The following is a 15,017-nucleotide window of genomic DNA, read 5'->3' on the forward strand; positions in this document are numbered from 1 at the left end:
TTAGCCAACAGTGACCTTCCTCTCCTCTCTGCTCTTCCAGAGGCTGCTCCCTATGGCTCTGATCACGCGCTGCCATCTCTCCACACATCTTCCCTGCATGTTAATCGCCCCCCCAGACTCGTGAACCCTTCGAAGATAGTAACCTGTTCATGTCCTGTTTTACGTACTGTTATGTTGCTTAATATAGCACCTTGCACATAGCAAAAGATCAAGTAAAATTTGTTAAATCAAGTTAACTGCGGCCACTCAATGAGTAGACTAGAATTTAGGTCTCCTGACCCCCTTGTCTTACGATCACCGGTGGTGTGGGCAGGGACCTGAGGCGTCAGTCTGGGACCCGAAGGGTTAATCGTAAGATGCAGCTATTTCCTAAATGCTAACATTTGCCTTCCTTAGAAACAGTCTGGGGGCCACGTAAAGTGGTGGCTGGGCAGGAGGAGAGATCTGGGATCTAAAATGGAAGTGGCCGTGGAGGGAAGAAGACATTTACACAAAATGCACGCTGTCTCTCTGGGAGACCCAAACGCAGGAGGAGAAGGAGGCCGGATGGGAAAGAACTGCTGGGAAGCCTGGTTTCATTTGAACAGCAGAGGGTGGCAGGCGGTAGTGCGTACTCCTAGAACCACCACGACGCGGTCCATCAGCAACCCAATTTCTTCCTTCCGGAGAGAATTCCATCCGTCTTCTTGATTTTTCTTCAAAACGTCAGGGCAGTGAGGTAACAGGAGAGAATCACAGGCGAAATCAAACAGCAATGAATAACACGCTGAGCTCTGAGGAAATCTGGAGTCTATTTTTTTTTGCCAGTCAGTGTCCAAGATTCTGACTTCAAGACCTGAGAGTGAGGGTGAAATCCCATCTGCCTAGAAAAGCAGGTGTCAACTGACTCCAGAAGAAAAATACCTGTTTTTTTCGAAATCCCTCATCACCTGTCACAAAACACAGTTCAAAACTACATATCGAGGGCTTCCCTGGTGGCGCAGTGGTTGAGAGTCCGCCTGCCGATGCAGGGGACGCGGGATCGTGCCCCGGTCCGGGAAGATCCCACATGCCGCGGAGTGGCTGGGCCCGTGAGCCATGGCCGCTGAGCCTGCGCGTCTGGAGCCTGTGCTCCGCAACGGGAGAGGCCACAGCAGTGAGAGCCCCGCGTACAGCAAAAAAAAAACAAAAACAAAAACAAAAAACAGAAACAAAAACTACATATCGAGAGCGCTGAGGGAATAAAAATGGTCAAACGAAACTCAAACCAAATGTCCTGAACTCAACTCAGAGCTACCTTGAATGAAACAACATTTCTGTCTTCTGCCTCTTCTTTCTATTCTCCTTATGCTTGTTTCATATGAATCTGTGTTCAGAGGAGGAAGGAGAGGGATTTTAGATGATGAGATTTGGCAATAAAATGAACAGATACCAGAAAAACACTTTCTAAAAACTGAGGTATGATTTCTGGTTTGGAGGTTTAACTCTTCATGTTTCCAATCTGGCCAAGCCAGACACGATTTTCTAATTTTTTAGAATACATTTCTCTAAAAATTTAGAAAATATTCCTACCTCTGCTCATCTCTTAAGAGGACATAAAATAAATTGCAGTAAAAAAAAAAAATACATAAATGCAACACAATCCTGAACAGCAATAGAATTCTCTCTTTAAACTAGTTCTGTACCTCCCAAGTATTTTCATTATCATTTAGCTCTAAGTATTTTTCTTCAACCATTTTTTTCTTTGACCCAATTGTAATAGCATTGTTTTCAAGTTTACAAATGTTTGAGGTTTAAAAAAATTATCTTCTTGCTGATTTCTAACTTAATTGCATTGTGGCTGGAGAATTTGGTCTATACAATACTGATGCCTTGATTTTTGATGGGATTTGCTTTATCCGTAGTACGTGGTCAAATTTCATAAAAAGTTCCATGTGTTCCTGGGAAGAACGTATGAGCACTAATTGCTGCGTAGAGCTATGAATGTCCATGTGTGGAGCACATTGTTTCACAGGGACGTCTAGTCCACACCCCTCTCCTATTTCTCCTCGGTGTTTTGCTTGAAGAACATTTATTGTGTTCTCAAAAATAAAAAAGGATAAAAATACGACTTTAATAGAATAATAAAAAAAAATCTATCGCCTGTCCCACAAAACAGTAGAGGGGAAAGGAACGGAAAGGGGGTTTACTGCCGTGCATGCATTGGTCTCCCGGGGCTGTCAGCCACAGAGGAGTCTGTCAGGACGGGACTGGGGTTGCAGGGTGGGATGGTGAAGCGGCGGTGTTATCACTCCCCTTCTATAAGTCACGTTTGCAACTTGGAAGCCAAGATCTTGACTTTGAATATTCAAAGTCTTTATAGATGAACGTTCTGAGGTCTCCTCCCTCAACGATTTGACCTTGACCATACCCCTATCCCCTAAGCTTCTTTTATTGAGTGAAACACCCTCCCAGAGTCTGTGGACCCATAAGAGGTTACAGTGTGTTCCGAGGCCACGGGAGAGTGGAAGGTTGATTTGTGGGAATTCCCACGCCCGATGCTCCTTCCCTGACATCCCCAGCTGCACCCAGCCGCTGTCATTTCTGCTTCCCCCACTGCTCCTCCTTTGCCTTTCATAGGCGCTCGTTCCTCCCCCTGTCCTGCCCGTCAGGATCAGGTATTGACCACGTTTCATTAGATCGATGGCAACAGCCCTCCAACAGGCCTGCCTGTCCCCACTGCTCTCAGTCAGGGGCCAGTGATCTTCCTGAAGTCCAGAATGAACCACCCTGACTGCCTGACAACCTTCCACTGCTCCTCGCTGGCCACTGGACTAAGTCCAGGCTTCCTAGCAAGTCCTCTGAGGCCTTCAGAGTCTGGTTTCAAACTCACCTGCCAGGCTTTATCTCCCACCACTCTTCCCACATACCTAAACCCCGGCTACCCAGACCGTAGTCTCTTCTCAAAATGTGCCAGGCACTCTCATACCTCTGGGCCTTTGCTCAAGCCCTTTTCTGACCCTTCACCTTTTTCCAAGACTGTTTCCATCCTATCAGTCCCTCCAACCCATACCCTGCCATCGTGGGAAGCCAATGACCACACTCACAGGCATCCTGGGAGACAGGTGGTGAATACATAACCTTGGGGAAGTTACTAACCTCTCTGTGCTCTCTCACCTGTAAAACAAAAATAATGATAATAGTACCTACGGCAGGGTGCTGTTGGGAGGAAAGGACTCAGCACGGAGCCAGATATATAGGAAAGGCTGATAAACAGGAGCCACCGTTATTAGCCCAGGGCCCGAGTGGGTGTCTAAATATTCACTGAACGAGTACATGAATGGCTCCATGCCTCCATCAGAGCAAGTTTCGAAGTCTGCTGTATAATGCAGGCGTCTAATCAGAGCTGCCTCCCTCATGTGACGGCAGTAAGCAGTGGGAGGGACCAGATCTTACATAATTCTTTGGCCCTCCATAGTACTCACTGTGATGCCTTGTGTCAACTGGGTTTTGTTACATTGAGTCGATTAGGAAAACACGTTGAGTGAGCCAGTAGGTGGACCTCGACAGCGCAGGGTGTGGGCAACGGAGGTGGTGACCTCTGCCCCGCCGATAGCTGGCTCTGAGAGCGACTTCTCCTGGGTCAGTGGCACCTTGTAATCTCATTGGCGTATGACCTCAGTGAAATGGGCTAGGCCTGCAGACGAGGGTGAGGGTGTGCTGAGTGACTGGGCTGGTCTGAGAAACCAATCCAGACGTTTCCGGCCCTTGAAATTGGACCTCTTTCTTGGCTTTTATGTCTGGACTCCTGAGTCATTGGGAGAGGGGTGTGGTGAGGCCAAATAATTAGCCCAGCTGTCAAGGGATTAAAAAAGTTGTTTAGGAAGAAATTCTCCTCTAACAAGCAAATATGCAACAGAGGAGGGCCTGAACCTGACCCTCCTTAAGGAAAGTACCTGAGCCTCCCTTGGGGAGCAGACTTCCTGTCACCTGCCACGTTTGGCATCTCAAAGCACCACAGTCAAGACCTGCCCTTTTTCCTGGTTGTATGACCATGACCTTTCTGAACCTGTTTCTTCTAGGAGGGTAAGAAAACCGCATCTTCACCAGGCGGTTGGAAGGAACAGAAAGCATGATAGACGTGACTAATGCTGTAGAAGATCTTGTAATTAACCTCCCGGGAGGGAGAAACGCCAGCTCCAGTCTGCTTAGTGCCCTTCTCCCAGTGGCAGAATATAAATCAATCTGCATGTGGAGTTAGAACAGAGCTAGGCAAAGCAGCGTCAAGTCTCCGGGCCCAGCCTTTCAGGTCTATTACAAAGAAAATATTTTGTAAAAATAAAACGAGAGGTGTGTGATGCTTCACTTTTTCTCCAAAGAGTTCTTTTCGTTAAAAAATTCTTTTTATAAAATGCAGAAACAGGCACCGGTAGGAACGCTGGTGATGCCAGGAGGTCAGTCACCCGACTTGGGGTGTAAAAGTTTCCTTCAATCTGTCTGGCCAGGTTAGTTATTTTGAAGCTCCGAATCTGGGGCAAGGCGCCAAGGCAGCTGAGGTGGGAGCAGCAGCCTAGCTCTTTGAAGACGTGGAAGCTGGGCCTGGGGAATTGTGGATTTGGGGAGGGAAAGAAAAGGTCAGCTCTGGCCGCTCAAGCCCTTCCCAGAGCCGGAAGTGGACACTCCAGCTGGGTCTCGGGAGGAAATGTACACAGGCCAGTCCCGCCACACCCCCTGCAAAGCAAGTTTCAGGGGCAAAGCACAGAATCTTCTACTTTCTCTCCTGTTGGGGTCTCACTGTTGTCAGAGTCAGACATTCAGGAGAGCAAAGTCTTTGGATATCACACCTTAGATCTGCACAAAGCTCAAAGGGCTCATGTCCCTTACATAAACACCCGTGCCCTCGAAGCTGTGCGACCTCCCACAGAGAACCCCGAGGCTCAGAAAGGCTGACTGGCCCGAGGTCTCATAGCTGACAGGGCCCAGACTGCAGTCCAGGTTTTCTGGCCCCCGTTCCAGTGTTCTTTCCATGGGATACTGCCTTTGTGTGACTTTCATCTAAGTCCTACTTCAGCCTTGGAGGGCTGGGATGGGCAGAAAAGATATTCCTCTTTGTTGAGCTGGAAAGTTAAATAACAAATTCACAGAGGAAAATTGGCCCTGGAAGGCACGTCTTCTAGTCTGCCAGAATCTGTGTTTTAGATTAAAACCTACCTGGACTTGGAGGTGGGAGGGGCTCCAAGAGAGGAGCCGCATGGTGTTGGGTGGGGGAACGAGGGCCAGGGAAAACCAGAAACTGCCTTCAGGGCACCCGCTCACTTTTGAACAGGAAGTTACAACTTCCTCTGCCTCAGTTTCCTCTTCTCAAGGTCTTGGAAGGGGCTGGAGGGATGGAGAGTAAAGGGGAGTTTCAGTTTGGGACGATGAAACAGCTCTGGAATGAATAATGGTGACGGCTGCACGGCACTGTGAAAGTATTTAATGCCACTTAAAAAAGGTAAAAATGGTGAATTTTATGTCGTGTATATTTTACCACCATAAAGAGTAAATAAATGAAGGGGATAGGGTTAACTAAAGTTTTCCGAGTTTCCATCAACTCTGAGAGTCTATGAGTCTTACCTTAATTGGAAATTTCCTTCCAAATTAGCTTCACCTTTCCAAGTGCCTTCTCTCCCACAGGATCCCAAGCCGGTTCTTACACAGCAAGCACCCCGACCTCCACCCGGAGCTAAATACCTGGGGTCTGGCATCATGACCGCACGCAGCCTGTGCCGTGGCGGGGGCTGGCCCTGCGTCAAATGGCTGGGGCAGAGATGCCGTCTTTTTGGAATCATGACAACCTCTTACTCTGACGGATTGACCACCTCTGCTAAAAGTGGGATTGGGCATTAACAAAACAATTAAGATGCATTTAATTAATTGGACTTGACATAAAAGCTGGGCTGAAGACCGAGGCCCAGGACTGGGAGGTTGGGTCAGGCCTTCCTACTCCTGTGCCTGCTGCGGACAAGTGGCAGTGCTGGGGTTGGAGCGTAGATGCCCAAACCCAAGCATCGACAGTCTTCAGACCACGTTTCAGACGTGGCACGGATGTGGAAACCTTCCTAGCCAGGGTCCTGGGAGAAATCCAGTACAGCTCAGAAGAAATCCATGCTTCTCAGAGATGGGTGTCAGCTAAGAGGGGGGCTTCTGAGCCTTGAGCCTCCAGCCCTGGCTCCAGCCTGGGCAGGGCAGGATGAGAAGAAGCTGGTAGGTGGGCATATGGCATCCAGCCCACCATCACGCCTGCCTACCTTGTCAATAAAAGGCAATCAGCGGTCTAAGCTCTACTGGAAAAAATGAATTAATATTCACTCGTTCCCAAGAAAGCCTAATGTTTCATTTCCAGCCTGATTTGACTCTTCTTCCATGCAGAGACATTTCTCTCATATAGAATATCCCCCTCCACTGCCACCCCCAAAGTGTAATCAGTGCAGGGTAAACAAGAAGGCTGAACTGTGCACAGATCCGTGTCATGTTTAGAAGGGTCCCCTCTGAGGTGTGCCCACGGATCAGCAGGAGGGAAGGGGGTTGTGGCCACGAGGGGACCGCAGAGACCCAGAGCCAGTCCTGCAGTAGCTGGTGGTGTGGCTTGTGGTGCTGGGAGTGGGAGGTGGGTCTGTACTTGAGAACATTCACGAGCATGTCTCTACAGGGGAAGAAAAAGGATGTACACATTAGAGCAGAATTGCCTCCCTTTATGTAACTGGGTATTCTCGGAAAGCTTTGTAAGTCAGATTCCTAGGATTCAAGGTGCTTTATTTTCCTCTTAATTAGCTTTCAAGGATGTGCCTATATATTTCCCTAAAACGGTATGTTGGGACATATGCCGGCCCTGAGGGGAGCAAGCAGCTGGTGTGTAAGCAAGGACCCCAGGAGACTGCTCCTTAAAGGAACCCTTCAACCCACCAACTGAGAGTCAGAATGCTTTGGAAGTGATCTTCACGCAGAGGCAGGAGATAAGAGCCTACACATGGCTAGGCTTGGAATCAACGTGCTGGCGTCAGGTCAAGGGTGGGCAGTCAGCAGGGCAGGACTTAGCATTCGGAGATCTAACATTGAGCAGTGCACAGGGTATGTGGCAGGGGTGTCAGCCGGGGGACCAGGCCCAGGGGATCTTAGCACAGGCCACAGGAGTTGCAGTTCAGCTCAGCAGGGCACAGGGACATGCTCCCAATGAGACAACACCTATTGCAGTCATCAGGTTCAAAAGACAAGAGTGAGGGTGGGGGCCGAGCTAGGCCTGGTAATGATGCCCAAAGCTATCAGTTTAGCAGCAAGAGTCCTTTATGAGGTGGCCAGCCCACCTATTTCTCAAACCGGGTCTCTAAGGTTCAGCTCTTTTCGACAGGCGCCCCCGGCCATTTCCTTCTACAATGGACATTGTAATAAAGAGCTACCTACTCACCCTTTGAGAAAATCCTCAGTTCATATCGAAGAGGCTGACTTTCTATATCTTATTTGTTATCTGTGTCTGAAAATACTAGCAGTGCCAAGACGCCTGCTTCCCCTCAGCCCCTGCTTATGTGCTCAGAGTTAATTTCAACATGACGACACAGTTCAGAAGAGCTTGCTGACCCCTACAAGGACCCATATGGAATACACAAGGGCCGCAGGCACACCTACTACAGAAACCTTGGGTTAACCAGAATATTTGCAGCTTCCAACCACACGCCCCCCCCGAGAGTTCCAGTCCTGCCTCAACTTATTATATTTGAAAACTTTTCGGACATGCGTCGACACAGTTTTCGGCTTTCTTCCGTTCAGCACTGACATCCTAACACCTTTCCTTACGCACCAACAGCACCTCCCTGGGACCCATGTCACACGGCTCGTGCAAAGGGCTGCAAGCCCCGGCTGGATGAGAACCCTAGAAACGTGTACAGTTCACAAAGCAGGGCTAAGATGTGTGCGCCCGCAAGCTTTTGCTTATCTAAATGTTGAATGGAGCATCGGAGTACATCAGTTAACCTTCTCAGTGTATGTTGCTCATCCGGTCCCACATCTCCCCGTGCCCAATTCTTCCTTTAGAGAGCAGAGTGGGAAAGTCATTCTTCTCCCCCTAGTCCACCAGAGATGAAAAACGTCCCAAATTGCCTTGTGGAACACAGATACCTGGTTTTCCCTCTCCCTCCATGTATTCGCAGATGACATTTTCACTACATGCCAGCAATACTGAGGTCTGGAGATACAGGTGCCATGAGGCATCTACAGGCCGACAGATGTGGGCTTCCCAGGAGCTGGCGCCTATCCTACGAAGTGCAAGGAAAGCAGAGCCCGAAGTTTCCCCCGCCTTCCCCATTCTCTAAGATATATCTAGGCTATGAGCGCCATATCCACCTCCTCCCACAGGGGAGCCCTGCACGGGCCCACACCTGCCAGGTTTCGCTCCATGGCAACACCCACAGCCATAGGGGACTATTTTATCCTGGCAGAACTCCCACTTTTCACCCACTGGCCTCTGGCCTGATTCAACTCAACTGGTGCCTTCCACCGCTGACTTACGCCTCCTTACACATGGTCTTCCCTGGGTTTTGTGGTGGTTGTCATAATATGGTGGTGGCTTTCTTTGGGATTAGGTCAAATTAGAATTAAGAATAATGAAGGTGCATCTAGTTAAGTGAAAAGCGTAGGGCTATAAAAAGGAAAAGGTTTTAAGAAAATATTCTGTATTTTGTGCACAAAGGGAATCTCTAAACTTTTATCCATTATCGGGGATGTGGGTACAGATTTGGAGAAAAGCATTTCAGTTTACTCTGAAGGGCAAAATGGCAGGGAAAGCCAAGCTTGCTCCAATTCTCTAGGTGTTGTAAATTTATGTTGCTTGTCACTCAGTGGCAAGCCACGTGAGAGTCCTATTTCTATTACCCCAAAGGGTTCCTGGCCTAGGAGGACCTGGAAGTTGACTGGAGGTTCTTGTTGGTGGAGGTACTGGTTTCACTTCCACATCTTTGTAACCCTGGAGTATGAGAAAGGCCCCCGGGCAAGATTTCAGCCTTCTTGTCTCTAGAGAGGCCTCTGCTAGGCCTACAGGAGGGAGGTGATCCCCAGGGCTCTTTTCCTCCGTGGCAGGAACAGCCACTGCCCAGGAGCCCTGCGGGCTGGAGAAGGGGGGGTTCTGGAGTTGCTGCGGTCACTCCTCATTTGCTATCGGCTAGGGGCCAGGTCATCCCCACAACCCATACCTACTCCATGATTTTACTGGAGCCTTCAGGGAGGAGTAAGTCCCAGAAGAAAGAGAACATACAGGGGAAAGAAAAAAAAGAGGGGAAAGGGAGGAAGGAGAAACTAAAGCAAATGAGTTCTTATCTTTAGCTGGGAACCAACCACTCTTCATAATGCTATTTTCCATGAAAAAAATGTTTTCTAAGTTTCCAGTTACGAAGTTGGCTATTTTCTACACAAAGCCAAATCTGCCAAAGAAGAAAACACTAAGCAAGCATTCAAGAGAACCAGAAGTTTAAAAAAATGCACCTGGGAAAAGTTACCTATCAGAATCAAACTGAATTAAGTTTTGTTTTGTTTCCTGTAAGTTGGATGGGACACCGAGAGATGCCCACGTATCCTGGACTGGCTGTTCACTTTTAGCAAGGCCACTGTTACAGAACACATCAAAAAAAGACAATCATTGCAGGAAAGAGGACAACAATAGCTGCTTCTACCTCCATGCTAGTATTAGGGTCAAGGTCATCACACTCTGACTCCTCGGAACTGTTCGTCTCCTTGATGGGCAGCATGAGGAAGGGGGAAGAAAGAGAACACAGTTAGAACACAGGCAGCTTTGGCTAGAGGGTGGGGAGAACTTGAAAGAAGCAGGGACCATGGGAAATCGGGCAGAGGAAAACCAGGTGCTGCTAAGGTGGGGTGCGGATCACCTAGGGCGGCAGCATGCTCTTTTCAGGGAGAGGAGGTTGGGATCGTGTAAGCCGCTCATCTCACGGGAAATAGCGATGGAAGCAACCAAATGAAGCATGAGTGCTGTCGAATTCAAACTATTGTCTCCTGTGAGGCCGGACTTCCCAGATGAGGGCGAGGGAGAGAGTACAATTTCTTTTCCCCAAGAAGGACATTAGAATGGGTTCGGATTGTTCTTATTTTGCTCAGGAAGACTCGGGTAGATAATCACACGGTGTAACAATATTCAACATCAGCGGTTTAATTTCCATTGTCCAGAGCCATGTCTTTTCTGAGCGTCCAATGTAAAGAAAACAGATCACATCGTTTCAAGATGGGGGACAGGGGTCTGTCAAAGCTCAGACTCAGCGAGTTCACTGTAACAATTGGATTGTTACAAAGCAATAACTTGGGCTTCATCAGTGTGCCTCCCTTCTCTGCCCATGCATAGGCCTGAAGGTGATGGCATCTGAATTCTGGGGAAAAGAAATGAAACTTCGCCAAGGACACAGTAGCCCTTAAGTTCCAAACCTCAGACTTCAAAGGGTTGGAGGTTTGGAAAGCATCTCTAATCTCTTTACCCTGCATGTATTTTCAAACCTAGGATACTGAATGGGTGGCTTTGAGTACTTTAATATGAGTCAAGCATCTTGCATTTCTAAGAGAATAAATAATACTGCAGATAATTTTGCTATAAAACTTCTGCACAGTATAAGGAGGAAGTTATAAAAGAAAAAAAAAAGAGATACTTACTTATTTGAATCGAAGTTGCCAGGAGAAATAAAAAATAAAAAATACATTGATCTCGCATGCAAAATTCTACTAAACTACCTCCCCTCCGGTCCCCATCCACCCAAGTTGCCTCTGAGAATGCTGCAGGGTGGGAGTAGATGAGAGGGTCGGACACAGCTCCGGAACACCTTACTCACTTTAACAGAGACTTTGTTGCCCAGAATATCCTTGGGTTTACGAGGCCCTGTGGCTTCATTTTTACCCGTGTTCTCCACTTCCGCCCGCTTTCTCATGCGTAGAGTATGCCATGAACATGACTTCCTGTTGTACCAAAAAACGCACCAATCAAAATGGCAGGTCAGGGCAGAGTGAAGCGGTGGGTGGGCTTGCCACCCTTGGGTGAGTCAGTAGGTGAAGCGCTCCAGTCAAGCCCCTGCTTCAGAGGCCCCAAACCTGCACACCAGCTCCTGTGGTGGCTGGCAGCAGATCTCACCTCCAACAGGAAATGCGTGAGGATGAACTGTGACCCCTTCCAATAGATGTACAAGCTTGGTTGTAGCGTTTGAGGCAAGTCTGGGTACTAAGTGGTTAAACTCTACCGAGGGAAGTTTTCATATACTGATGAGGCCTTATAGGACTCAGGAATTCCCTTCCTGAAGGGTATGATGGATGGGAGAAGACTGTGGGGAGGGGGCAATAAAATAGGAAAGATAAGGGAAGTACATTCTATAGTGTATAAGCTATTGGCACTTTCCCAGGATCAGATATAAAGACCCAAAAGGATGCTTTTGAGGTTTTCATCTCATTATTTGTATTTAGGCTGTGGCCACTCCCAAACACCGTAGTACAGATAGGAGATTCTAGGGCATTTGACTTTATAAAACTCGTGGGCACCACTCATTTATCTGGATGACTTAGGATGAAGGGTTTCTTGGTCTATGTTCTCCACATCACTCAGTGTTTGTGAACACAAGGCTCTGACAACCACTAAAAGCTCCTAGAGTTTTCCTGTTGGGAGAAGACCCAACGCGTGCTCTCAGGGAGGTGAGGGTGGCAACGTCCCTTCACACTATCTTAACTGCTTCCTTCTCACAAGAGGGTTGGGAGCTATTTCTTCACAGACCTGAGAGAGAGGCTCAGAGCAGAGCTCTTGAGTTCCACATATGTTAGGACTCAAAGACACCAAAAGCCAAGTCTCAAACAGCATCAGGGACCCTGGGCAGGCAGCAGCAGTTTCAGGTGTGGTCACAGAGTTTGGATGAAGTTCTGTCATGTCTGGAGTAAGTGAGGCTGGCTTCCCTTCAGTGTCTCCTTATCAAATTTAGGCCTACGCAGACAGGGCTCAATGAAAAGAGCATCATTAAGGGAGAGAGGGGAGAGAGAGAGAGGCCTATGAGATTTAGGAGGAAGGGAGATGCTCCAAAATGCATAGCAACTCCTCCACAAAACTCCATAAATGTCACAGATTTTAGGACGACCTGGGGAAAGTGTTCTCAAGATATTTATCACTAGCATGGAGGTTTAGCAATCAACTTTCTGAGTAGGAAAGAGCAGTAATAGTCATGTCCTCCAAGTTTTTTTGGAAAGCGGCTCCTTCAAATGGCAGAAAAGAATCTCTTGGCCAGACCTTCTCTTGTGCCTCCTAAAGAGGCAGGCTCCCTGGGATTCCCTGCATACCAGCTCTCACTCCAACTGTTGTTTCTGAGTGAGAACGGTCACCGAAATGAACCTCGGATAATATCACTCTTAACTGCAGACTTTCATCCCTTATCTTTACCCCCGAAGCCACGTCCCTGGCTTATTCTGAGAACACCTTGAGTCAGGGAGGTCCCTGCTGAAAAGACTCCTAGGGCGGCCGGCACAGCGCGTGTCCGTGTGAGCATAGGGCTGCATTCCTACGTTTATCACGACCCTCGGGGTCATTCAGTATGACTGGTGAGAAACTAGAAATGCTACAAGTAACACTGCGAAGGAGACTCAGAGTAGTACAAGTGGCAGGACGTGCTCAATTTCGTATTCTTCCCAGAAGAACGCGTCATCATGGTTTGGGGAGCTTCCATCTCTTGGCCACAAGCCTGGGGACTGATGTGGAAACAGGGTTTCAGTGACATTTATCCCATGGGCATCACAACCAACTCTGACCCTGGTGGTCATAGCAGCCCTGGGGAGGGTACGGTGAGTGTCCTTCACGGATAAATAGTGAGAACCACCTTTAGTCCATTGCTCTGCTCCACTCCCACCAACCCTTGTGCAAGAGCCACACTGACAAGGAACCGAATGACCAATTGGTATCTGAACCTGCTCTCTTTTGCCCAGCCTGACCTCCCATGGAAGGTATGAAAAAGTGACCAAAAGATGCAAGGGAGAAGTGCTGAGTGCCTGGATAATTAGATCACAACTCATTACGAGTTAGCTAGCTCTGTAAGCCATCAATTAATAAGAACCTCAATGCTTTGAGGGCCTTTATATTCAAGGCTTCATAAAAGGTACTGAAACCAAGTGTCTTTAGGATAAAATGAATCAGGCTTGTTGCCATTTAGGGGCCACCGCTGATTTCCAGCTGGGCCTGCGGTTACCAAAGAGCCCAGGGTGGGGTCAGCAGTCTCTGTCGCTGAGCTAGAGAAAGCTCCAAGGAGGCGCAGTTCCGTTGCTGCTGCTGCTTAGATATCTCATGGGAGCTCCTCCACCCGGCCGCCGCTGACCACAGAGCGTGGAGAGCAGTGGAGGCCACAAGCCAGCCCACCGCCTTCTACACTAGCCACTGGTTTACGTCAGCACCTCAAGGTCGCCCAGTTGGACAGCATCCGATCTGCATCATCCCTCACCTCAGAGGTTAGAGAGAACACACGTGGGCTGCTTAGAAGGGAAGGCTAGGGTTGGACCTCTGGCCACACAGGCACTTCTTGTGTAGGAAAGAACTGCCAATGCATTCAACCAACTCTTAAAGAAAAATGAAGAGGAATCGTTTGTACATGTAGAAGTCCCAGAATAAGTGCACTGAGGAAAAAGGGTCAACTATTCTTTAACCTCATTAAAACATGCTCGTGGTGAAAATTTATTTTACATATTTAAAATAGTACATTTAAAATTATTAGTTACATTACAGGTACAATGGTGAACGTTGTGACTCTCCATCATATTGCACAGCCTGACCTCATCCATATGGGTTTCGTTAAATAGTGCAAAATACTTTATACAGGAATGTGTTTGGAAGGGTCTTCGCAACCAAAATAAGGAAAAGAAATATCTTACAAATGACCATGAACATATATTAAAGTGACAGGGGAGGGGGAAAGTCAAAAAAAAAAGTTACAAAAAAAAAAAGTTACAATCTGTACAGAGGAATTGCCATAGACAACCAAAAAGTTCCCTCTCTCCTGGGAGAAGCAGCAGGCCTCTGACCTATACAGGTCTGGCGTTTGTGCTAAGGTAATTTTTTGGTGTCAATCAAAAAAATATATATATATATCAGTAACTTAATACAATATAAATAGAAGTCCAGTCCAGTGAATCCTGTGGTGGGTCAAATGGAGCAACAGGAGGCATGCCTTTTGTCACCTAGGGTTTCAGTAGGGTTCTTTTCTTAACAAGGCAGGGAGAAAAGAAAACACAAACACACAGAAAATTACAAATGAAGAGGGAAGAAACACCATCACTATTACCACCACCACCAAAAAAAAAAAAAAAAAATCGGAACACTCCAGCCCGGCTGCCCCCTGCTGCGTGTGGTTCCAGCACTCAAACCTTGGTTCTGGTGGCACTGTCGAGAATAAGCAGCAGTAATTCCCTACTGTGTGTTTGCATTTTTGTGTTCTTTGTTTTGAATTTTTTTTTAATCCACATACTCCTCTCCCGGGGAAGCCAACGAGGCACTTACTTGATGCTCCCGTCACTATTTTCTGTGGCTGCCGTGGCTTTGGTGAGGGGTGCCAGGATGTTGCCTGGGACCCAGCCCTCGGCGGCAGGGGAGTGGTCACTGGCGGGCTGGTACACCAGGCACATGTTCTGCTGGTTGATGGCAAGGACCTGGACCACCTCACCTTGGCTCACACAGATTTCGTTCTCCTTCAGTGCATAGTAATCTTTGATCACGGCCATGGATGAGACCCCATTGCAGCCTCCCAGGTCGCTCTGCCGGGAGACAAGGGCGAGAGGGACACAGACACAGGAAGGCTGGTTCACATGGGCTTGTTCTGCATCCTAATGTGTGGTTGAAAGTCAGCCCTCCTGCTAGCAGGGTAAAAGGCAGGCAGAAGATTATCTTGAGAAATGGAATTATATTCATAAATGGGCTCTGAAAATGTATTTTATTTATAATGAAAAATTTATAATGAAAATGTCTCATTAATATTATAAGTGAGGGTGAAAAGGTGGAGATACTGCCCAGCCTTAGGTAA

General features: G+C 47.9%; 1 protein-coding gene across 6 annotated transcripts in view; it reads right to left on the bottom strand.

The window, feature by feature from the left end:
• KALRN (kalirin RhoGEF kinase) overlaps nt 1-15,017 on the bottom strand; it is a 640,054-nt gene that overhangs the window by 22,090 nt on the left and 602,947 nt on the right. For 3 of the 6 annotated variants that reach the window (XM_065877078.1, XM_065877079.1, XM_065877085.1), the window contains 3 exons: nt 14,498-14,751; nt 10,818-10,941; nt 9,657-9,716 (listed from right to left, as the gene is read on the bottom strand). In XM_065877078.1, coding sequence (XP_065733150.1) covers nt 9,657-9,716; nt 10,818-10,941; nt 14,498-14,751 — 438 coding nt within the window. Of the gene's footprint in view, nt 1-9,656; nt 9,717-10,817; nt 10,942-14,493; nt 14,752-15,017 lie in introns of those variants that run through there. The other 3 variants (XM_065877088.1, XM_065877086.1, XM_065877087.1) reach the window with 1 other exon arrangement.

Source organism: Phocoena phocoena, chromosome 4, assembly GCF_963924675.1.
Source record: "Phocoena phocoena chromosome 4, mPhoPho1.1, whole genome shotgun sequence".
Taxonomy (NCBI): Eukaryota; Metazoa; Chordata; class Mammalia; order Artiodactyla; family Phocoenidae; genus Phocoena; species Phocoena phocoena.